Source organism: Dendrobates tinctorius, unplaced genomic scaffold, assembly GCF_039654945.1.
Source record: "Dendrobates tinctorius isolate UK_male_01 unplaced genomic scaffold, ASM3965494v1 ptg000189l, whole genome shotgun sequence".
Classification (NCBI taxonomy): Eukaryota; Metazoa; Chordata; class Amphibia; order Anura; family Dendrobatidae; genus Dendrobates; species Dendrobates tinctorius.
The window spans coordinates 7,164,639-7,187,460 of NW_027361856.1; the positions used below are offsets into that span (position 1 = coordinate 7,164,639).

General features: G+C 45.7%; 1 protein-coding gene across 6 annotated transcripts in view; it reads left to right on the top strand.

Moving 5' to 3' along the window:
• Positions 1-22,121, top strand: part of ENTREP3 (endosomal transmembrane epsin interactor 3) — a 42,371-nt gene extending 20,250 nt beyond the window's left edge. For 2 of the 6 annotated variants that reach the window (XM_073552335.1, XM_073552338.1), the window contains exons 2-12: positions 14,204-14,260; positions 16,571-16,681; positions 16,765-16,890; positions 17,012-17,119; positions 17,204-17,364; positions 17,409-17,535; positions 18,362-18,446; positions 19,367-19,915; positions 20,772-20,840; positions 21,112-21,353; positions 21,605-22,121. In XM_073552335.1, the coding sequence (XP_073408436.1) occupies positions 14,204-14,260; positions 16,571-16,681; positions 16,765-16,890; positions 17,012-17,119; positions 17,204-17,364; positions 17,409-17,535; positions 18,362-18,446; positions 19,367-19,915; positions 20,772-20,840; positions 21,112-21,353; positions 21,605-21,778 (1,809 nt within the window). In that variant the 3' untranslated portion in view covers positions 21,779-22,121. Of the gene's footprint in view, positions 1-12,881; positions 14,261-16,570; positions 16,682-16,764; positions 16,891-17,011; positions 17,120-17,203; positions 17,365-17,408; positions 17,536-18,361; positions 18,447-19,366; positions 19,916-20,771; positions 20,841-21,111; positions 21,354-21,604 lie in introns of those variants that run through there. The other 4 variants (XM_073552336.1, XM_073552339.1, XM_073552337.1 and 1 more) reach the window with 4 other exon arrangements.
• The last annotated feature ends 701 nt before the right edge of the window (positions 22,122-22,822 follow it).

Here is a 22,822-nt window from a genome sequence, read left to right on the forward strand (position 1 = left end):
TTCTTCCCCATACTGATGCTCGGTTTGAACTGCAGGAGATTGTCTTGACCATGTCTACATGCCTAAATGCACTGAGTTGCCGCCATGTGATTGGCTGATTAGAAATTAAGTCTTAACACACAGTTGGACAGGTGTACCTAATAAAGTGGCCAGTGAGTGTACACTACAGAGAAAACAAAGTTTCCAGCTCACCGCTTCTGCATCTTGGTAATGCCTGGAGCACGGACCTGCTGTGTCAGGGCGTGGGAAATCCAAATGAAGAAGAATGTCCAGCTCATGATTAAGGGAGCTTGGTCTCCAGAAACGCGTTGATCTGACCATGTTTAAGGTGTCGTGCTGATGTTTTATCCTCTGTATGGAATGTGTTTGTAGGGAATAAAAAACTCTGCTTTTCACTACGCTGTTGAGCTGGACATTCTTCTTCATTTTATATATACTATACAGTACCACTCCTCCTGTCCTGTATATATACACTGCACAATACCATGTCTCCTGTCATGTATATATACACTATATACAGTACCACTTCTCCTTTCCTGTTTCTACAGTGGGGTAAAAAATGTAGTCAGCCACCAATTGTGCAAGTTCTCTCACTTAAAAACATGAGAGGCCTGTAATTGACATCATAGGTAGACCACAACTATGAGAGTCAAAATGAGAAAACAAATCCAGAAAATCACCTTGTCTGATGCTGCCAAGATTTATTTTTCATATTATGGTGGAAAATAAGTATTTGGTCATTAACAAAAGTTCATCTCAATATTTTGCTATATATCCTTTGTTGGCAATGACGGAGATCAAATGTTTTCTGTAAACCTTCACAAAGTTGGCACACACTGTTGGGTGGTATGTTGGCCCATTCCTCCATGCAGATCTCCTCTAGGGCAGTGACGGTTTGGGCTTGATGCTGGGCAATACGACCATCAAATCCCTCCAAAAGTTTTCTATGTGGTTGAGGTCTGGAGACTGGCTAGGCCGCTCCAGGACCTTCATATTCTTCTTACGAAACCACTTGTTCGTTGCCCTGGCGGTGAGCTTGGGATCATCATGCTGAAAGACCCATCCACGTTTCATCTTCAATGCCCTTGCTGATGAAAGGAGGATTAAACTCAAAATCTCACGATACAGTTAGGTCCATATATATTTGGATAGGGACAACATTTTTCTAATTTTGGTTCTAGACATTACCACAATGAATTTTAAACAAAACAATTCAGATGCAGGTGAAGTTCAGACTTTCAGCTTTCATTTGAGGGTATCCACATTAAAATTGGATGAAGGGTTTAGGAGTTTCAGCTTCTTAACGTGCCACCCTGTTTTTAAAGGGACCAAAAGTAATTGGACAGATTAAATAATTGTAAATAAAATGTTCATATCTAGTACTTGGTTGAAAACCCTTTGTTGGCAATGACTGCCTGAAGTCTTGAACTCATGGACATCACCAGACGCTGTTTCCTCCTTTTTGATGCTCTGCCAGGCCTTCACTGTGGTGGTTTTCAGTTGCTGTTTGTTTGTGGGGCTTTCTGTCTGAAGTTTAGTCTTTAACAAGTGAAATGCATGCTCAATTGGGTTGAGATCAGGTGACTGACTTGGCCATTCAAGAATATTACACTTCTTTGCTTTAATAAACTCCTGGGTTGCTTTGGCTTTATGTTTTGGGTCATTGTCCATCTGTAGTATGAAATGACGACCAATCAGTTTGGCTGCATTTGGCCGGATCTGAGCACACAGTATGGCTCTGAATACCTAAGAATTAATTCGGCTGCTTTTGTCCTGTGTCACATCATCAATAAACACTAGTGACCCAGTGCCACTGGCAGCCATGCATGCCCAAGCCATCACACTGCCTCCGCCGTGTTTTACAGATGATGTGGTATGCTTTGGATCATGAGCTGTACCACACTTTCTCCATACTTTTCTCTTTCCATCATTCTGGTAGAGGTTGATCTTGGTTTCATCTGACCAATGAATGTTCTTCCAGAACTGTGCTGGCTTTTTTAGATGTTTTTTAGCAAAGTCCAGTCTAGCCTTTTGATTCTTGATGCTTATGAGTGGCTTGCACCGTGCAGTGAAGCCTCTGTATTTACTTTCATGAAGTCTTCTCTTTATGGTAGATTTGGATATTGATACGCCTACCTCCTAGAGAGTGTTGTACACTTGGTTGGCAGTTGTGAAGGGGTTTCTCTTCACCATGGAGACTATTCTGCGATCATTCACCATTGTTGTCTTCCGTGGGCGCCCAGGTCTTTTTGCATTGAGTTCACCAGTGCTTTCTTTCTTTCTCAGGATGTACCAGACTGTAGATTTTGCCTCTCCTAATGTAGCCATTTCTCGGATGGGTTTTTTCTGTTTTTGCAGCTTAAGGATGGCTTGTTTCACATGCATGGAGAGCTCCTTTGACCGATGTCTCCTTCACAGCAAAACCTTCCAAATGGAAGCACCACACCTCAAATCAACTCCAGACCTTTTATCTGCTTAATTGAGAATGACATAACGAAGGGATTGCCCACACCTGTCCATGAACTAGCCTTGGAGTCAATTGTCCAATTACTTTTGGTCCCTTTAAAAACAGGGTGGCACATGTTAAGGAGCTGAAACTCCTAAACCCTTCATCCAATTTTAATGTGGATACCCTCAAATGAAAGCTGAAAGTCTGAACTTCAACTGCATCTGAATTGTTTTGTTTAAAATTCATTGTGGTAATGTCTAGAACCAAAATTAGAAAAATGTTGTTTGTCCAAATATATATGGACCTAACTGTATATGTTAGAGGTTTACATTGAAACAATGATCAGAAAACACCAGTTAAATAACAGGGCCAAGAGCATATTAGTATCAAGCTTTTTCCCGCTATAGTAAACATTATGAACAGAGTGGAGTACTCCGAATATATCAACCTACAGGTTATATATGTTAAAGGGTATATACATGTCTCTGGATTTCCTTTCCCTATAATGGGGGACACTTATAAGGCTATGTGCACACGTTGCGGATTCCGCTGCGTTTTTTCCCGCTCGGAAACGCAGGTAAAACCGCAGGTAAAGTGACCTGCGGTTTGGTCTGCGGTTTTGCCCTGCGGTTTCACACCTCTACTATGGTAGAGGTATGAAACCGCTGCGGAAACTGCACAAACAATTGACATGCTGCGGTTTGTAAACCGCGCGGAAAAAAACGCACCGTCAGCACAGCGTTTTTGAAACCCCATAGGGTTTCATTGTACTGTACTTGGTCAGCAGAACTGCTGCGTTTCCGCAGGGGCAAAACCGCTGCGGAAACGCAGCAGAATCCGCACCGTGTGCACACAGCCTAATATAGATCTCTGCATTGAAAACCCCTCTAGCATATAAATGCCTGTCACTAATTTTTTTATGGTTTTATATATACACTGCGCAGTACCACTTCTGTCCTGTATATATACACTGCACAGTACCACTTCTCCTGTATTTATACAATTCACAGTACCACCTCTTATGTTCTGTGTGCGTGTGTGTGTGTGTGTGTGTATGTATGTATGTATGTGTATATATATATATATATATATATATATATATATATATACATTTTGCACAGTACCACTTCTGTCCTGTATATATGCACTGCACAGTACTCCACCTCCTGCATATATAGACTGCACAGTACCACTTCTCCTGTCCTGTATATATACACTGCACAGTACCACTCCTGTCCTGTATATATACACTGCACAGTACCACTTATGTCCTGTATATATACACTGCACAGTACCACTTCTTGTGCCCTTTATATATACACTGCACAGTACCACTTCTCCTGTATATATAATGCACTGTACCACCTCTTCTTTCCTGTATATATACACTGCACAGTACCACTTCTCATGTCCTGTATATATACACTGCACAGTACCACTTCTCATGTCCTGTATATATACACTGCACAGTACCACTTCTCATGTCCTGTATATATACACTGCACAGTACCACTTCTCCTGTATATATAATGCACTGTACCACCTCTTCTTTCCTGTATATATACACTGCACAATACCACTCCTCCTGTCCTGTATATATACACTGCACAGTACCACTTCTCATGTCCTGTATATATACACTGCACAGTGCCACTCCTCCTGTCCTGTATGTATACACTGCACAGTACCACCTCTCCTGACCTGTATATATACACTGCACAGTACCACTTCTCCTATCCTGTATGTATACACTGCACAGTACCACTTCTCCTGTCCTGTGTATATGTACACTGTACAGTACCACTTCTGCCCTGTATATATACACTGCACAGTACCACTTCTTGTGCCCTTTATATATACACTGCACAGTACCACTTCTCCTGTATATATAATGCACTGTACCACCTCTTCTTTCCTGTATATATACACTGCACAGTACCACTTCTCATGTCCTGTATATATACACTGCACAGTACCACTTCTCATGTCCTGTATATATACACTGCACAGTACCACTTCTCATGTCCTGTATATATACACTGCACAGTACCACTTCTCCTGTATATATAATGCACTGTACCACCTCTTCTTTCCTGTATATATACACTGCACAATACCACTCCTCCTGTCCTGTATATATACACTGCACAGTACCACTTCTCATGTCCTGTATATATACACTGCACAGTCCCACTCCTCCTGTCCTGTATATATACACTATACAGTACCACTCCTCCGGTCCTGTATATATACACTGCACAGTACCACTTCTCCTGTGTGTGTATGTGTATATATAAAATATATATATTATACAAACATACGGTATGGAAAGTATTCAGACCTCTTTAAATTTTTCACTCTTTGTTTCATTGTAGCCATTTGGTAAATTCAAAAAAAGTTCATATTTTTTTCTCATTAATGTATACTGAAAAAAAACCCAGAAATGTAGAAATTTTTGCAAATTTATTAAAAAAGAAAAACTGAAATATTACTTGGTCATAAGTATTCAGACCCTTTGCTCAGTATTGAGTAGAAGCACCTTTTCAGCTAGTACAGCCATGAGTCGTCTTGGGAATGATGCAGCAAGTTTTTCACGCCTAGGTTTGGGGATCCTCTGCCATTCTTCCTTGCAGATCCTCTCCAGTGACATTAGGTTGGATGGTGAACGTTGGTGGACAGCCATTTTCAGGTCTCTCCAGAGATGCTCAATTGGGTTTAGGTCAGGGCTCTGGCTGGGCCAGTCAGGAATGGTCACAGAGTTGTTCTGAAGCCACTCCTTTGTTATTTTAGCTGTGTGCTTAGGGTCATTGTCTTGTTGGAAGATGAACCTTCGGCCAACTCTGAGATCCAGAGCACTCTGGAAGAAGAGGTTTTCATCCAGGATATCTCTGTACTTGGCCGCATTCATGTTTCCTTCTATTGCAACCAGTCCTGTCCCTGCAGCTGACATACACACCCATAGCATGATGCTGCCACCACCATGTTTCACTGTTGGGATTGTATTGGGCAGGTGATGAGCAGTGCCTGGTTTTCTCAACACATACCTCTTAGAATTATCACCAAAAAGTTTTATCTTTGTCTCATAAGACCAGAGAATCTTATTTCTCATAGTCTGGGAGTCCTTCATGTGATTTTGTTTAGCAAACTCTATACGGGCTTTCATATGTCTTGCACTGAGGAGAGTCTTCTTTTGGGCCACTCTGCCATAAAGGCCTGACTGGTGGAGGGCTGCAGTGATAGTTGACTTTGTGGAATTTTCTCCCATCTCCCTACTGCATCTGTGGCGCTCAGTCACAGTGATCTTGGGGTTCTTTACCTCTCTCACCAAGGCTCTTCTGCCACGATTGCTCAGTTTGGAGGCCACAGTGCTCTTAGGAACCTTCAGTACTGCAGAAATTCTTTTGTAACCTTGGCCAGATCTGTGCCTTGCCACAGTTCTGTCTCTGAGCTCCTTGGCCAGTTCCTTTGACCTCATGATTCTCTTTTGGCCTGACATGCACTTTGAGCTGTGAGGTCTTATATAGATAGGACTTGATTTTTAAAAGCATAGACCTATCAGTTAAAACACAGCTGGACTCCAATGAGAGTAGAGCATGTGACTTAAATATGAGTGTCTGAGAAAAGGGTCTGAATACTTATGACTATGTAATATTTCAGTTTATTTTTTAATAAATTTGCAAAAATTGCTATATTTCTGGCCTTTTTCAGTCAAGATGTGGCGCAGAGGTGTACAGTAATGAGAAAAAAATGAACTTTTTTGAATTAACCAAATGACTGCAATGAAAGTGACAAATATATAGGGGTCTGAATACTCTCCCTACCCACACATATACAGGATATATATATATATATATATATATATATATATATATATATTTATTTATACACTGCAGAGTACCACTCCTCCTGTGCTGTCTTGTTGTCGGAGTGGCGTCATTGGACTTTGGGAGGGTTAATATTGCTTTATTATTTTCAGTATCACTGTGGGAAAATAGGCAAATATATAGCAAAACCCATTTAAATGGATAATACCAGAGGACTTTGTAGTTGCTGGGGTCCGACCGCTGGGATCCCCATGATCCGGAGAGGCAATGCTCTAAAGAACACCATGTAAATGGAGCTGTGGTCGATCATGTGCACTGCTGCGCTATTCACACATGGCTCTTCAAATTACACCTTTAAGGGGAGGCACGACGAAGTATAGCAAAAGCCACTGATCAGGTGTGGGGGGAGTGTTATAGTATGTGGGGTTTGTGTGGCAGGACTGATTTTTTTTTTTTTTTTTTATCCCAGTCCGGCACTGGATGTATTAGCAGTAGAGAGGAAGCCAGGTGTTGCTCTCATCGGTATGTGTATAGGGGGGATGTATTAGTAGTAGAGAGGAGGCCTGGTGTTGCTCACATCGGTATGTGTATAGGGGGGATGTATTAGTAGTATAAAGGAGGCCTGGTGTCACTCACGGTGTATTGGTAGTAGAGAGGAGGCCAGGTGTCGCTCATACCTGCATGTGTATGGGAGGATGTACTAGTGGTAGAGAGAAGGCCACAGGTGTCGCTCATACCTGTATGTGTATGAGGGATGTACTAGTGGTAGAGAGAAGGCCAGGTGTCGCTAATACCTGTATGTGCATGGGGGGATGTATTAGGAATGGAGAGAAAGCCTGGTGTCGCTCATAGCCTGTATGTGTATAGGGGGATGTACTAGTAGTAGAGAAAAGGCCAGGTGTCGCTCATACCTGTAGGTGTATGGGGGGGGTGTCACAAATAGGAATATAAACCCACTATTTTTGTTTTCACGTTCAGTTCCGGTTAGGCCAGTTTCACACTTCAGTTTTTTGATGTCAGTCAAAATCCGCCAGAGTGTGATAAAACGGATCCGTTTCCGTTTTGCCACAAATGGACAAACGGATGTCACAGGATCCGTTTTTTGACGGATCTGTTTTTGGAGCCAAGGTGATGAAATTTAAAGGGACATGACGAGAGAGAGAGTGTTTCCGCCGCCAGAACAGTTTGGGGTTAAATTTCTGGCAAGACTGTTCTTCCGGGCATGCTCAGTGTCAAAAGGCGGATCCGTTGCTGGATTCCGTCAAAAAACGGTTGGCAACGGATCCGCCGCCCATAGGCGACCATTATAATGAATGGCGGATCCGTTGCTATCCTCTATTTTGACGCAGCCAAAAACGTTTCATTGTCCGTCAACTCAAGTCAGCGAATGCCAAAATTATGGCGGATCCGTCAAAAAACGGATCCAACGGATGACCATCCATCAAAATCCGCCGCTAATGCAAGTCAATGGGAAAAAAAAACGGATCCGCCCCCCAAAAAATGGCTGATCCGTTTTTTTTGCAAAACGGCAGATTTTGACTGATGGCAACAAACGGAAATGTGAAACAGGCCTTAGGAACTTGTAGCTCTCTGGCACCCCCTTATCCTCTGGTCAGAGAACTGCACCTAGGATAAGTAGTCGCCGGAAAGGCTGCCTTGTCGCGTACTGTCTATCGGGCACTCTGCAGTGAGGTTGGTGGGTATATCACCAGTCCAGGCAGGGAATACACACACAAATCTCTGATCTGTCACTGCTAGGGTTCCCCAATACCACTAGGACACTATGTTGCCACCGGTTCCTCGTTTGATAGTAAAGCTTATATCGGGTCAGTAACCAACTGACAGTGTGATTTGGCACAGAGTACGTGTCAGTTCAATCATAGAGCAAGAAGAATGAAGCTAGTAAATTTAATAAGTTTACTCCAGAAAATATAGGCAGTGTGTTACGAAAATGCAAAAGATATTACAAAGGAGACAAAATACAGTATGTACAGACAGTTACAAATAAAAGGGATTAAAATAAGAAACTTACGCAATCTCAGTCACAAGTATAGCGTGTTAATAAAAGGGAGAAAGGCCTTCCCAAGGAAAATGGTTCATCAGCACAGCATCTTAGCTGGCTCTCCTGGTATCTGACACCACCCCAATTGAGCGCATGAGCTTTGTTTTGGCCCAAAACCAAGGGACTCCGCCCTTGCTGACCTCACTTGGTGGGCTGTGTTAGAGGACGTACGCCCCTTTTGAAAAGTTATTAAAACTCCTATCTTTTCATATCTTTGGCTGGGGGAGGCTCATAGGGTGTTGACAGGGGAATTACCTTTTCCTCTGCGACGTTACTATTCTTTTGAGACCAAATATGACATGCCCCTGCGTGTTACTGGGGGGGCAGAAACTGTTTTCCTGGTTCCTGATGGCCGCATCAGCTGCAAACCTCTGCTGTGCGTAGCCCTAATTATACAGATTCTGGAAACATATTTTTCCTGCCTCTAGGATTATTGTGTGTTATTAAATTGGACCTGGAATAGACCAAGCAAATCATGGAGGGAAAAAAAAAACACTTAACTGGCCAGATGCAATAAAAGTGACCATCTGCTGAAGGGAGGGGGGAGTGGATAGAATTTCACAGAGGCAGAGAGAGGGGGGGCTTCAGCTGCAAGAGGGATCGTTTGTGAGCTTGTCTTTCACAAACCAAGGAGAGGCAACAGGTAACTCTGGATGGGTACCTGGGATATTAGGAAATATCTCATTTTCCTGACGCCTCCCCCTTTTGGACTGCGCTACGGAGGCAGAACCTCTCGGTACTCCTCCATTTGCACCTCTGCGGGCTCACCCTTTGAGATAACCCGTCTGCATTGCCATGCACGCATGTTGGTGTGTGGATAGCAGGTCGCTTACCAGCACATCCTCTATGGACCCGCCAGCCCTCGCTTGGGCCAGCATGTCCAGGAAGGGGGTCTTCCTCACCATCCTTGGGCAGGTTGCAGATCGGTAGGACGCAGGCTCCTCGTTCTTGATGAGCTCTCATCATATTGATGTGGAAGGCTTTTCGCCTACCCCGCGTGTGGTCAAGAGTGACCATGTATGTGATTGGGTTGAGCTATTGGTGTGTGACGTACGGGCCTTCCCAGGCCGCCTGAAGCTTATCTTTTGGTACAGGGAACAGCACCCACACCTTCTGACCCACCTGGTAGGACCGCTCCCCGGCGTTCTGGTCGTACCAGTGCTTCTGAAGGGCTCAGCTCTTCTTGCCAGGATTCTCTTACCAACCCAAGGGGTCCCCGGACTCTTCTGCCTTACAGGAACTCGAAGGGGAGAACCCTATCGAGGCATGCGGAATCTCTCAGTAAGAAAATAGGTGTGGGAGGTACCACTCCCAGTCACATCCCTCGGTCTCAACCAGCATTTTTAGCATCTTTTTGAGGGTTCTTTTGAAGCGCTCACACAAACCATTGGTTTGAGGGTGATATGTTGTCGATACTAAGCGCCTCACCTGCATTTTCTTACAGGGAGCCTACTTTAGGCAACACATGAATTGAATCCCCTGCTCGGTAAGCATCGCCCTGGGAAATCCTATTCAGGAAAAGATGGCCAACAGGGCATCCGCCACCTTATCCCGCCCTAGTTGAGGACAGAGCCACTGCCTCCGGACACCGGGTAGCATAGTCTACCACGGTAAGGATGTAACTCTTTCCAGAGCTGCTGTATATGGCCAGTGGTCCCATAATGTCCACAGCAATCCTCTGGCAAGGCTCCTCTGTCACTTGCAAAGAGATCAGGAGAGCTTTGGAAGCATGCCCTGACTTTCCCACTCTTTGATGTGATGCAGGAGCGGCAGTAGTTAATTCCATCTGTCACCATTTTGGGCCAATAGAAGTGTTGAGACAGCCGGGCCTTAGTTTTACTGATCCCCAAGTGTCCAGCGAGTGGAATCTCATTGGCAATCCGTAACAACTCACCCCTAAATTGGTAGGGTACGACCTGCTGTCTCTCCCTCATCCACTCCTGTTGGGGTTTACTGGGAACCATCTCCCGGTACAACCTCCTTTGTTCCCAGAATATCCTTTCCTTATCAGTCTCGGAGGTAGTTTCTCAGAGTCTCTAGGCTAGCATCGGAGTGCAGAGCAGCCTGGAACTCCTGGCTGGAGGCAGGCAGAAGCGACGCTAAGGTCCCGTTCGCACGGGGACCCTCTGGGACCTTCTCTGGGTCTGTCTCCAATTCAGTCATCCCTTTGACTGAGGGGGGGTCCAGAAGACAAGGCGTTACCTGCAATCTGACTGCGTGTGACAGCAGCTACATAGGCCATCTCCCCAGGGAATACCACAGTCCCATCAGCCTGCTCGGCTATGGGTACTACCTCCCCATCCTCCCTCATTACCTCAGAAGCAATGCTATATATGGGGCAGTTAACTGGCCAGGACACCTTCCTGTGTGGCACTGGTCAGTTGCAAGGCATCACCTTCTTCATGGTTCCCGTGCCTCTCCCCATTTCCCTTAGCACTGACGCTTGCTCCTGTTAGTGGTTCCTCAGCCATCTCACCCCGCAGCGTGACATGGCTGAGTTCTCCTGTACCTTCAGATACATCATCATTATCAGGTAAAGCATGTACATTCACATAATTATCATTAACATTACCCTCAATATCAGATTGAGGTGGGGTGTCGGGGACATAAAACGCAAACATCCTCCCCAAATCAACAAAACGTGTGTGGGCAACTATTTGGATACCCCTACTTCATTCACCTCGCTCCCGGCACCCCAATCTATAAATTCCCGGGCCATCGGCAAGGGACAGCGGATGCCCCCAATCCTGGTGACAGTTGGGGTTTTCCCCCTGTTAATTTCTTCAGGTGTTGCCAGTTCGGGTCGGATGAGGGTTCGTTCGGCTCCGGTGTCCTTGAGGCCTATAGCGACAGTGTTCCCCTAGGTGATTCTCTGCATATTTTGACAGGCCCTCCCAACCGCCCCACCCACAAAAAGAACTGCTGCATTAGGTCCGGAGGCCTTGGCTGGGGGGGCTCTTGTGCTTGTCCAGTCCAACTGCAGAAATAACACTTGCGGGGATCGGATGTAGGTCTGGCATTGGCAAAGGGGCCAGTACCTCCGGTCGGTCAGCTGGGGGGTACTGGGGTTGGTTGATGGCTTACCCCCTTTCCAGTTTGCAGTGACTGGCTTTCGCATCTCCGGTTTACGATTTGGCCTCGAAGGTGTCAGCGAACTGCGCTGCTTTATCCGCTTCTTTTGGCTCCCGATCAATCCGAACTATCGCACTTCAGCCGGGCAAAGATGTGGACACTGTTCTTTTACCATCAAGTCCTGCAGCTGCTCAAAAGTGGTCACTGATAGTCCTTGGACCCAGTGCTCAAAGTGGGTTCTGAGTCCATGCATCACATCACTGTAGCTGTTGTGTGGGACACGTTGGAGATTCTGGAACTTTTTACGGTAGACCTCAGTTGATACTTCTTTATCAGGGTCTGCTTGTTGGCCTCATAATCTCCATCATGGTCTCAGGCAAGAGAAGCAAACGCCTCCAGAGCTTTTCCTTTGAACCCTGGGGTTAAATATCGGGCCCATTGATTCTCAGGCAGCTGGTACTGTCTGCAGGCTTTTTCAGACTCCTGCAAAAATATGTCCAAGTCTGCATCCTTTTCCATCACAGGAAAATGCAGGGTTTAAGGAACTGAGCGTTGGTGGACTCACTGCCTGGTTGGGAATACCTCTGCCCCTGGATTCTGGCTAACTGCAGCTGGTACTGTCTCTTTTCCCGCTCGGCCTCTTGCTGGGCTTGTCGCTCGGCTCTCTTGGTATTGCTGGATCAACTTCAGCCGTTCTTGATGATAGTCTGCAGGAAGTTGTTCCAAGGCCATCCGCAGATAGTGGTCTCCGCTGCCCTGGATGCGAGTAGGGTTGTACCTCAGGATCAGTATCGTCCATAGTTTGGTTGACCCCTGCCTCCACTGAGCTCTGGGAATGATCTTAGTCTGCTTCAAGTCGCACAAGTTCGGCGACCATTTGGTCTTTCTTTTTTCCATGGGGATCAATGCCTCTGTACGCACATAATCCAGCAAGTGTCCTTTTTCTGCTGGGCGTACCAGAGTTCTCCCCTCGTAGCCATAATTGCCAAATAAAAGATAGGACAGAAAAACCAAGAGAAGGGGAGGGGGTAATTGCTACACACACCGTATTGTCACAGATCTAATAAACACTGAGTTTGATCTTCAATACTTTTTGCGCAGCAAAATCGTGCAAGTTTTTAGTGAGAGGAATGACTGCTCATGATTGCTGGGGGGGGCTCATAGGGTGATAGGGCATTGCCTTTTCCCCTGCGATGTGACCTTTCTTTTGAGACTAAATATGGCATGCCCCTGCGTGTTACTGGTGATCAGAAACTGTTTTCCGGCTCCTGATGGCCACTTTGGCTGCAAACCTCTGCTGTGCGTAGCCCTAATTATATTGATTCTGGAAATATATTTTTTCTGTCTTCAGGATTATTGTGTGTTATTAAATTTGACCTGAAATGGACAAAGGAAATCGTGGAGGGAAAAACCACACTTAACTGGCCAGATGCAATAAAAGTGACCATCTGCTGAAGGAGGGGGGGAGTGGATAGAATTTCACAAAGGCAGGGAGAGGGGAGGGGCTGCAGCTGCGAGGGGGATTGCTTGTGAGCTTGACTTTCACAAACCAAGGAGAGGTAACAGGCAGCTCTGGATGAGTACCTGGGATATTAGGAAATAACTCATATTTTCCTGACAGGGGCATGTACTAGTAGTAGTGTGAAGGTCAGTTGTCGCTCATACCTGTATGTGTATAGGGGATGTATTAGTAGTAGAGAGAAGGCCAGGTGTCTCTCATACCTGTATGTGTTTAGGGGTTTGTATTAGTATTAGAGAGGCCAGGTGTCGCACACACCTGTATGTATATGGGGGGATGTATTTGGAGTAGAGAGAAGGCCAGATGTCGCTCATACCTGTATGTGTATGGGGGACGTATTAGTGGTAGAGAGAATGTCAGGTGTCGCTCATACCTGTATGTGTATAGTGGACGTATTAGTGGGAGAGAGAATGTCAGGTGTCGCTCATACCTGTATGAGTATAGTGGATGTATTAGTTGTAGAGAGAAGGTCAGGTGTCACTCATACCTGTATGTGTTTAGGGGTTTGTATTAGTATTAGAGAGGCCAGGTGTCGCTCACACCTGTATGTGTATGGGGTACATATTAGTAGTAGAGAGAATGTCAGGTGTCGCTCATACCTGTATGTGTATAGTGGATGTATTAGTAGTAGAGAGAATGTCAGGTGTCGCTCATACCTGTATGTGTATAGTGGATGTATTAGTAGTAGAGAGAATTCCAGGTTTTGCTCATACCTGTATGTGTATAGTGGATGTATTAGTAGTAGAGAGAATTACAGGTTTTGCTCATACCTGTATGTGTATAGTGGATGTATTAGTAGTAGAGAGAATGCCAGGTGTCACTCACATCTGTATGTGTGTAGGGGGATGTACTTGGGGTAGAGAGAAGGCCAGGTGTCGCTCACACCTGTATGTGTATGCAGACTGTCAACACATTTTGTAATGATGGAGGATATATTTTCCCGCTGTTCAATGCTGTTGAGACTTTCATGTTCTGCCGACATTTCCATTCATTGACTTATTGAACTAATTCAATTTTCCAAAATTTTTCAGACTCATATTCTAACGTTGTCACTTTTTCCTTCTTTTCTGTAACCTTGTTTCATCCTTCCTCCATTTATTGCATCATCTTCATTTCCTCCATCACTGAGACTCGTTCTCTCCTTATGGTGGTCTTGTACCTGTCCCCACCTCTCTACTATCTCACAACACCTGACTGTGGTCTCGGCTCTGCTCCATTGCTTTATCCTTTCTCCCATATCCTTCTTTTGCCTGTCTTCTCCCCCTCTTGCTGCTCAGTTGGCTGTTTCAGGCCTTATTGGCTGCATCTCATGGAAAAAGCCGATCACGCTGGTGGTAAGTATGGATCATTAGGCCAGAGGTTGGGGCTAGTTCACACTGATCATGAAGAAATGCTGAGAAACACTTTTCATCTGAGAAGCACTGGGTCACATGATGGGTTGAGAAAGTGCTCGCTTCGTACAATTGTGCTGCCATCTTACTTAAAATACAATACAGGGTTGTACACATTCATAGGCTTTCCCTGGTCAGTATGTGCACACACTGGGGGGTACTGTTTAAATCACAGATTAGGTTCTGAGATAAGTCCGCTTATGAATATTAACGGTAATAGTCACTGGACAGTCAGGGTTAGCGCGTTCTAGAGAGTAGGTGCAGCACAGGAGAAGATGTTAAAACATCCTAGGCAGGCGGGGGGCTGAGAAGTGTGGAGATGATGGCCGTTTCACGCTGTATTGCGCTTCTACAGGTTGCTGACCCGTAGAAGCGCAATACGCGCAATACGGCCATTGTCTCCACACTTCTCAGCCCCCCACCTGCCTAGGATGTTTTAACATTTTTTTGACTAAAAAAATTTGGACTTCATTCCGGTGAGTTCCACTTTTTTAATTTTATTTGGATTATTCATCTGGCTTTGGTGTGCACCTGAAGGAACACAGGTTTTATGCCTGCGGTATTCCTTCTTCACAGACTGCATTGGCTATTATGTACTTTTGGTGGTGCTCGGCATTTTCTACTATTTTGTGGTAGCACAGGAGAAGTCCTGCAGTTGGGAGCGGGAGGTTTGAATAACAGCGGAAATGTGACGCGAGTCACTATAGTAAATATTAGGCATAGAAATGGAGAGAGAGACTACAATAACAGATAGTAATAATATATACTACTTACCGGATAAGTAAAGGGAGGTCAAACAATCTGAGGTCAGGTCCAGGAAATGACGCAGTACAACAAGGGGAAGTCAGACAAAATCCAATTCACGATCCAAGGTCAGGATAACCAGAAAGACAAGACAGTTTACAGGGATCGGGCACAAGAGAAGTCAGGTCACAGGCAGAGTCTAAGTCCGGGAAAGGAATAAAGTCAGGCTCAGAGCACAGAGGGATCAGCCTTACACAGGCAGCAGCAAGTGTGCGACTGACACCAGATGGAGGAGCTAGCATGCTTAAGTAATAATAATAATAATAATCTTTATTTTTATATAGCGCTAACATATTCTGCAGTGCTTTACAGTTTGCACACATTATCAGTAGAGGACTAATCAAGGGAAGTCAACACAGATGATTGCAGCACAGAACCAGCACAGCCACAACAGACTGACAGCCTCCAGACAAAAGTAACATAGAAAATCAGAAAGAAAAAAATGTACACAAAAACCACAAATAAAAATACAAAATTTTATTAACAAAATCAAAACAACAAACACGGTAATTAAAAAGTGGGAAACTGAAAAAAAATGTCAACGGGAACCCATCACATGTTATACAGAGGCACTGCATACAAATAAATAAACTAATATACTAACACATGGTGTTAAATCAAAAAGTACCAAAAATCACAATGCTTTGCTAATAAAACCATTCATGTAAGTTTACTGACGTAAAGACAAACCAAAAAATAAATCACAGTAGTACAAAGATTACCTCTGGTGGGTGCCAGTGCCTGCCTCTACGTACTTTTCAGCTATTGCCCAAAAGAAGGCAATAGTCGAAACGTACGTAGGGGCGGGCACTGGCACCCACCAGAGGTAATCTTTGTACTACTGTGACTTATTTTTTGGTTTGTCTTTACGTCAGTAAACATGAATGGTTTTATTAACCAAGCATTGTGATTTTTTTTGTACTCTTTGATGGAACACCATGTATAGCATATTAGTCTATTTACTTGTATGTAGTGCCTCTGTATAACATGTGATGAGTTCCCTTTGCCATTTTTTCGAGTTTCCCACTTTTTAATTACCTTGTTTGTTGTTTTGATTTTAATAAAAGTTTGTATTTTTATTTATGGTTTTTATGTACAATTTTTTATGTACATTTTTTTTCTTTCTGATTTTCTGTTTTGCACTGAACCTCAATTATGTCCAGTTTTTTGGTATATTTTTTGGCTTTTTTTTTAGGTTTTAGATGTATATTCTTTGGATTTTTGTTGTTGATTTAATGCCAAAATTTGACCTAAACCCCTTTCTAACAAAAGTAACTTAGCAGACAAGAAGAGTGTGGAGATAGTGACAGGATGTTAGTCTTCGATCACTGGCAGAAAGAGGGTAGGGTGTTGTTCAGGTGAGGACATACAGGGCATTGTGGCAGCAGTATATACCAGTAGGCAGGATGAGTAGTCTGCTGACAGTGCTGCTGCTGAATCGTTTTTCAGGTGACGGCGTTCACGCTGGTCAGTGCCCTGAGTGTGATGCTGAGCCTGGCTGGTTCCATCCTCTCCTGCCAGAACGGTCAGCTGGTGAAATCCTTTAATTCCTGTAAAAAGGTGAGTGTCCATGCTGCTTTCTGCTGTCTTTATACCTGGGTTCATTAGTTCACAGCTCCCATTTCCTGCCCTCTCTTATTCAGGAAAACAACTGGTGTATTTGCTGCCACCCAGTTGCCCAGCAGGAGGCGCTGCCTGACTGCAGAGAGCTGGAGAAGTTGACCCTGTACCCCAACCACCAGTGTGACAGTATCCGCGTGGCGCTGAAGGTGGGTGACAGAAGGCTGTACACGCTCCGTGTCTTGACTTTCCACCTCCAGGAAACCCCTCTGTACTGGTGGTCCTTTTTTGTTGGCTGTCCTTTCATCTACTGACCATTCTCTGTCCTAGGACCTGTTGTTTAGTGTCTGTGGCCTCACCATCTTTTCCACCATCATCTGTACCTTGTCCGCTGTCATCTGCTGCATTCAGATATTCTCATTGGATGTCACCCATGTCGTAAGTTTTGTGCCGCGTTTTCAGACACACAGACGTTGACTGCAGGTGCTCTCCCTGTTCACACATCTCTGTTTTTATCCAAAGCTGGCCCGGCAGAGATCTACTTCTATCAACCTTGAGTGCTTCTCTCCCCAAGAGGCGATCCTGCAGCGTATGATGGAGTGTGAGGAGTTTGTGCCCCCTGTTCCTCCACCGCCATATTACCCACCAGAATACACCTGCAGCTCGGAGACTGACGCACAGAGGTAGGGGAAGAAGGCGCGGGGATATAGACTAATATCGCCATTAGTAATAATCACTGCTCTGATCTCTACAGCATCACTTACAATGGGTCCATGGACAGCCCCGTCCCTCTCTACCCAGCAGACTTCCCACCTTCCTACGAAAGCGTAATGGGGATCAGGGAGGACAGCCAGGTGCGACGGGCCTGAGTATGTTGTGATGGGATGTGTGAGGGGCGAGAAACTGTGTGACAAGATGAGGGGCAAGAAGAGGTGTGACCAGATATGAGAGGGGTGTGACAAGATGTGAGAGGGGCGGGAGATGTGAGAGGGCGTGTGACAAGATGTGAACAAGGCATGAGAGGGGGTGTGACAAGATGAGGTGTGAGGGGTGCGAGAGGAGGTGTGACAAGATGTGAAGGGGTGTGACAAAATGTGAAAAAGGTGTGACAAGATGAGAAGGGTGAGAGGGAGTGTGACAAGATGTGAAAAGGGTTTAGGGGGTGTGACAAGATTTAAGAGGGGGTGTGAAAAGATGTGAGTGGGGCGAGAAGGGGTGTGACAAGATGTGGAGCATGAGAGTAGGTGTGACGAGATGTGAGGGGCGAGAGGAGGTGTGACAAGATGTGAGAGGAGGTGTGACAAAATGTGAGAGGGGTGTATGTTGTGAGGAGGGGTGTGACAAGATGTGAGGGGCGTGAGTATGTTGTGACAGGATGCGAGAGGAGGTGTGACAAAATGTCAGTATGTTGTGAGGGGGTGTGACAAGATGAGGGGTGTGACAAGATGCGAGAGGGGGTGTGACAAGATGTGAGAGGGGGTGTAACAAGATGTGAGAGGGGTGTGACAAGATGAGAAAGGTGTGAGAGAGGGTGTGACAAGATGAGAAAGGCATGAGAAAGGGTGTGACAAGACGTGAGAGGGGCTCGAGAGGGAGTGTGAGAGGGGTGTGATGGGCGACTAGTGGCACAGAGCTTCCTGCTAGTTTCTAGGTTAATGCTGGTTTTCTGTATTTGCATAGGCAACATTATTTGACGCTCAAGGAAACGAAGAGTCCTGTCCCAGCTTGTCAGACAGAATGGACTCCATTGGGCACAGTGGTAATGGTGAGTGGGCAGAGATAACAAAAACTGTGGTGGTAACGGTGAGTGGGCAGAGATAACAGAAACTGTGGTGGTAACGGTGAGTGGGCAGAGATAACAGAAACAGTGGTGGTAATGGTGAGTGGGCAGAGATAGCGGAGAAGCCTTGGGGTAACTGTGAGTGGGCAGAGATAATGGAGAAGCCGTTGGGATAACGGAGTAAGCAGAGATAACAAGCTGCGGGGGTAATGGGGAGTGGGCAGAGTTAACGTAGAAGCCGTGGTGGTAACGGTGAGTGGGCAGAGATAACAGAGAAGCCATGGTGGTAATGGTGAGTGGGCAGAAGGAACGTAGAAGCCGTCGTGGTAACGGTGAGTGGGCAGAGATAACGGAGAAGCCGCGGTGGTAATAGTGAGTGGGCTGAGATAACGGCGAAACCGTGGTGGTAATAAGGAGTAAGCAGAGGTAATATTACAAGTCATGAGGGAGTAAGGAGAGATAACACAAGCCGTGGGGGTTAATTGGGGGGGTAAGCAATGATAACACAAGCCGTGCTACTAATGGGTAGTGGGCAGAGATAACAGAGAAGCCGTGGGGGTAATGGGGAGTAAGCAGAGATAACACATACCGTGGGGGTAAAGGGAATTAGCAGAGATAACAAGCTGTGGGGCTAATGAGGAGCGGCAGAGATAAATAAGAAGTCATGGGTGTGATGGGGAGTAAGCAGAAATAACACAAGCCATGGGGGTAATCTGGAGTGGGCATAGATAGCTGAGAAGCCGTGGGGCTAGTGGGGAGGGGGCAGAGGTAGCAGCAGGTGATATGGTGCGTAGTGACTATATGACTGTACGCTCTGCGATATGTAACTGTCTGTTCTACACTCTGTTCGGACATGAGGCCTCTGGCTACGCTCTCTAATCACAATCCCACTCATTCTGTTGCAGAGGACAGCAGCCCCTCTGAAGACTCTGTGCTGCTGGAGATACAGGGCCCTGCTGGATCCGTGGGTTATGTCCAATATCGCTTCATCAAGCGCAGCCGGGCCGACTACTGTCTGAGTGCTGACTGTGGGCAATGTGGTCTCCACCAGGAGAGCCCCACAGTTAGTCTGCAAGGGCCTTTTGAGGAAGTTGCAGTTCCTCGTGCTAAAGGGGTGCGCTCCTTCTCATGCTCCACCTCCAGTGACTGTCCCGAGGCTCCTACACATGCAGCCAGTGGGGCCACGCGGAGCTGTAACAGGTTGGAAACCATCGGTTGCACGCTGGGTCCTTGTTTCCCAGAATTGCGTGTAAAAGGAAAGGCTTCACATGAGAGACACGCAAACAGAGGGTCTGGATGCTCTCTACACCACAGCTCTCCCTGCCAGGCCCCAGACTGTCCCCATCGCAGGTACAGCGAGAACACACGGCCCAAAGTCTTGTCCATAGATGTCACCCCAAGACTTCTCATCCGCTCACTCAGTGACCCAGGGATTTCCTCGCTGCTCAGTACAGGTGAGCTGCCAACCTCGTCCTCTTCAGTTCCAAGACAATCTGTCAGCACCACCTGGTGATGTAGACACAGCTGTAATAGCGCCAAGATATTGATTACACTGATACCTTTGAAGAAATCTGCTCTGTGGTTCTCCTGTAATCAACAATTGAAGTTTTCTGCAAGAAATTTCTGCTAGAATTCAGTATGCAGGGGCGGGATTGTGCATTGGTTTTCTCAACTTTGTGATCGCCAGGCTCCTTCGCCTGCCTCCAGTTTGCTATCCCCAGCCTACCTTGAGTCTGTGATCCTTGCCCTACCGCCTGCCTCCCATCTGTGATCCCCGGCATCAATGCCTGCCTCTGGTCTGTGATCCCCAGCACCTTCACTTGCCTCCGGCCTGCGATCCCCTGCCTGCCTCCAGTCTGCGATCCCCAGTCTTTCCCCCTGCTTCTAGTCTGTGATCAATGGCCCCTCCACCAATCACTGTACGGAGAATCACTGACCAAAGGGTCGGGCTCACATATCGGAGGCAGACTGGAGGCAGGTGGAGGGGCTGGGAATCCGACAAGGAGGAAAAGATCCAGTGCATATTCCGGTCCCTGTGCACCAAAATCTATTTAACAGAAAATGTCAAATTGGGAGTAAAGAACAACCACAAAGTGGTATCTGCGTAATGATTATCACAGCGCCATTACAGCCAAGTCTTCACATCACAATATGGTGCTGACAGGTTCTTTTTCACGTGTCTTTAGCTAAAGGGACGCGTAAAACAATTCATCACTATAATGTAGATGTGCCGCAGCATGGCGTTGTCCTGTGCTGATGTCATGTCTAGGCCACGTTATAACATATTTCTGTTGATATTTTCCTTCTCAGATTTTGGGGTCCCTGGTTACTCCAAGGCTCTAGAGGAGGACAGTGTCTCCATTGCATCTGCGTATACAGGTCAGAGGCAGTTATAATCCCGGGTAGATTTGACAGCCAGAATACTGGTGTGAAAGCTTAGCGCACTGAATGTGACACATGATGAATTCTACTCGTGTCATTCCACTGTTCAGAAAGCCGTTATTGCTGTAAAGGCCACTATATTCTATATTCCATGTTACTTCTCTACTCACCACTAGTTACTAATATCTTATGTGTGGAGAACTCTGTTATGATGGTGGGAGCAGGTGGTTGGCGTGGCTCATTGTGACTACTGCCTCTTATGCTGCAGGATTATGTGAAGGAGCCATGTTACACAGACACCATCCACCTGGATCACCAAAACTTCTACGCACTAATTCAGATGGTAAAAAGAGAATACATTTCACTCACAAAACTGCTCAGCGACTTTCCAGAAGTGGAGCTCTGTCTTTGGGTGACCTGAAAGGAGGGCTTAATTCCCGAGTACTTGTGGCCAGATTTCTGAATAGATCTCGACGTAGTCTGAAAGATGGAGGAGACCATTCCAAACCGGTAATGTAATCATGTCCACGCTTGGGGCATGATCTGGTGATTGTGTTCACTTATGTTAACAGGTAGCAGAGGAGACAGTGGAATACAAGTGAGAGACATACAGCTACCTCTGAACGATTCGCTGTGTCTGATTAGTATTTTTGTCTTTACCACTTTTCTTCTCCTGCTTGTGTTCTGTGACCTATTGTGTTGCTCGGTGTGCTCCTGTCATTCCTTGCTGTAACAAGTAACATCATTTTGTCACTTCACAGCCTCCGAAAAGTCCCCTGTCCTTGGATCATGATAGACGTCAGGTTGGGACTCCCATGCAGAGTTGTGGAGACCTCAGTTCTACTTCTTCCCTGCGCCGTCTTCTGTCGACTAGACGGAGAGGAAACCAGCGACCTCACAGCATGAATGGAGCACATAAGGAGAGCCCTGAGTAAAGAGACTGCTCACCTAAAGACTCAATCATCTATGGTGGAGAGGGTGACATATAGGTGGTGCACACCGTATGTCCCGCAGACCACCACAAATCAGATAAAAGCAGAAGTGACCTTACAGCACAAGCAGCCATACTTTATGCTTGGACATTGGGGCAAGTTCTCCTCGGTTTTCTTGCATGTTGATTTCTCGCAAACAAGCTTCATGCAGTGTAAGGGCTAACACCCAGCAGTCCGGTGCCCAGCCGTTCAGTATTGTTGTGCCCGGTCTGATTGCTTCCGATGAAGGGAATATTTTGTGCTAAGTTCTCATTTTCACTAAATTCCTCTGATGATCAAATCTTTATCCCGTGTCCGTTTTTTGTGATAAGAATTTGAATAAGATTTCTAGGATTTCCATCTCCAACAATAGGGCTTGCAATGTGTGAGTGGAAGTGGAACCCTCTGGAAGAGGATCGCCCCCTTGTGCTTGAAGGTGATTTTTGCATGTTACTTTGGGTTGATGGGAGGTTATCGGAGGTCTCCAGATGCTGAGCCAGTGATATCAAATCTTCCCCTCAATGTAGCAGAGTCATTAATGAAAACAGTACATCACCTACCTGGTCAGAGGATAAAGTCAAACCTTGTCCTCCTCGTGGAGTAAGCAGACAGGCCTCTTTACTGGGCCACAGTGAGGGATCTGCAGAGTTATGACCTGGAGCAGGAGCTGGGTGGACCATATCATGTTCACCTAGATGAGCTGTACCATATGAAGCTGCTGTCTAGACATATTGAGCTCAGAAGTCAGAAGCACTGCTACAGGAGAGGCCGGTCTGGTAACACAGGTCAACAAAAAAAATATTTTTTGTAATCATCGCAGGTGACTTTGTACTTTTCCGAATCATCTTTTTCTCCTGATTTCAAAAATGTATATAGTTTTTCTGTAGCACATATAGTTTTCATGGAGTAGCATCATTATTATAAGGCATAGGAAATATACTGGTGACATTAAGAAAACAATCTACAGATCAGAAAAAAAAAATGCTTCACCTTTCAAAAACAGTTTTT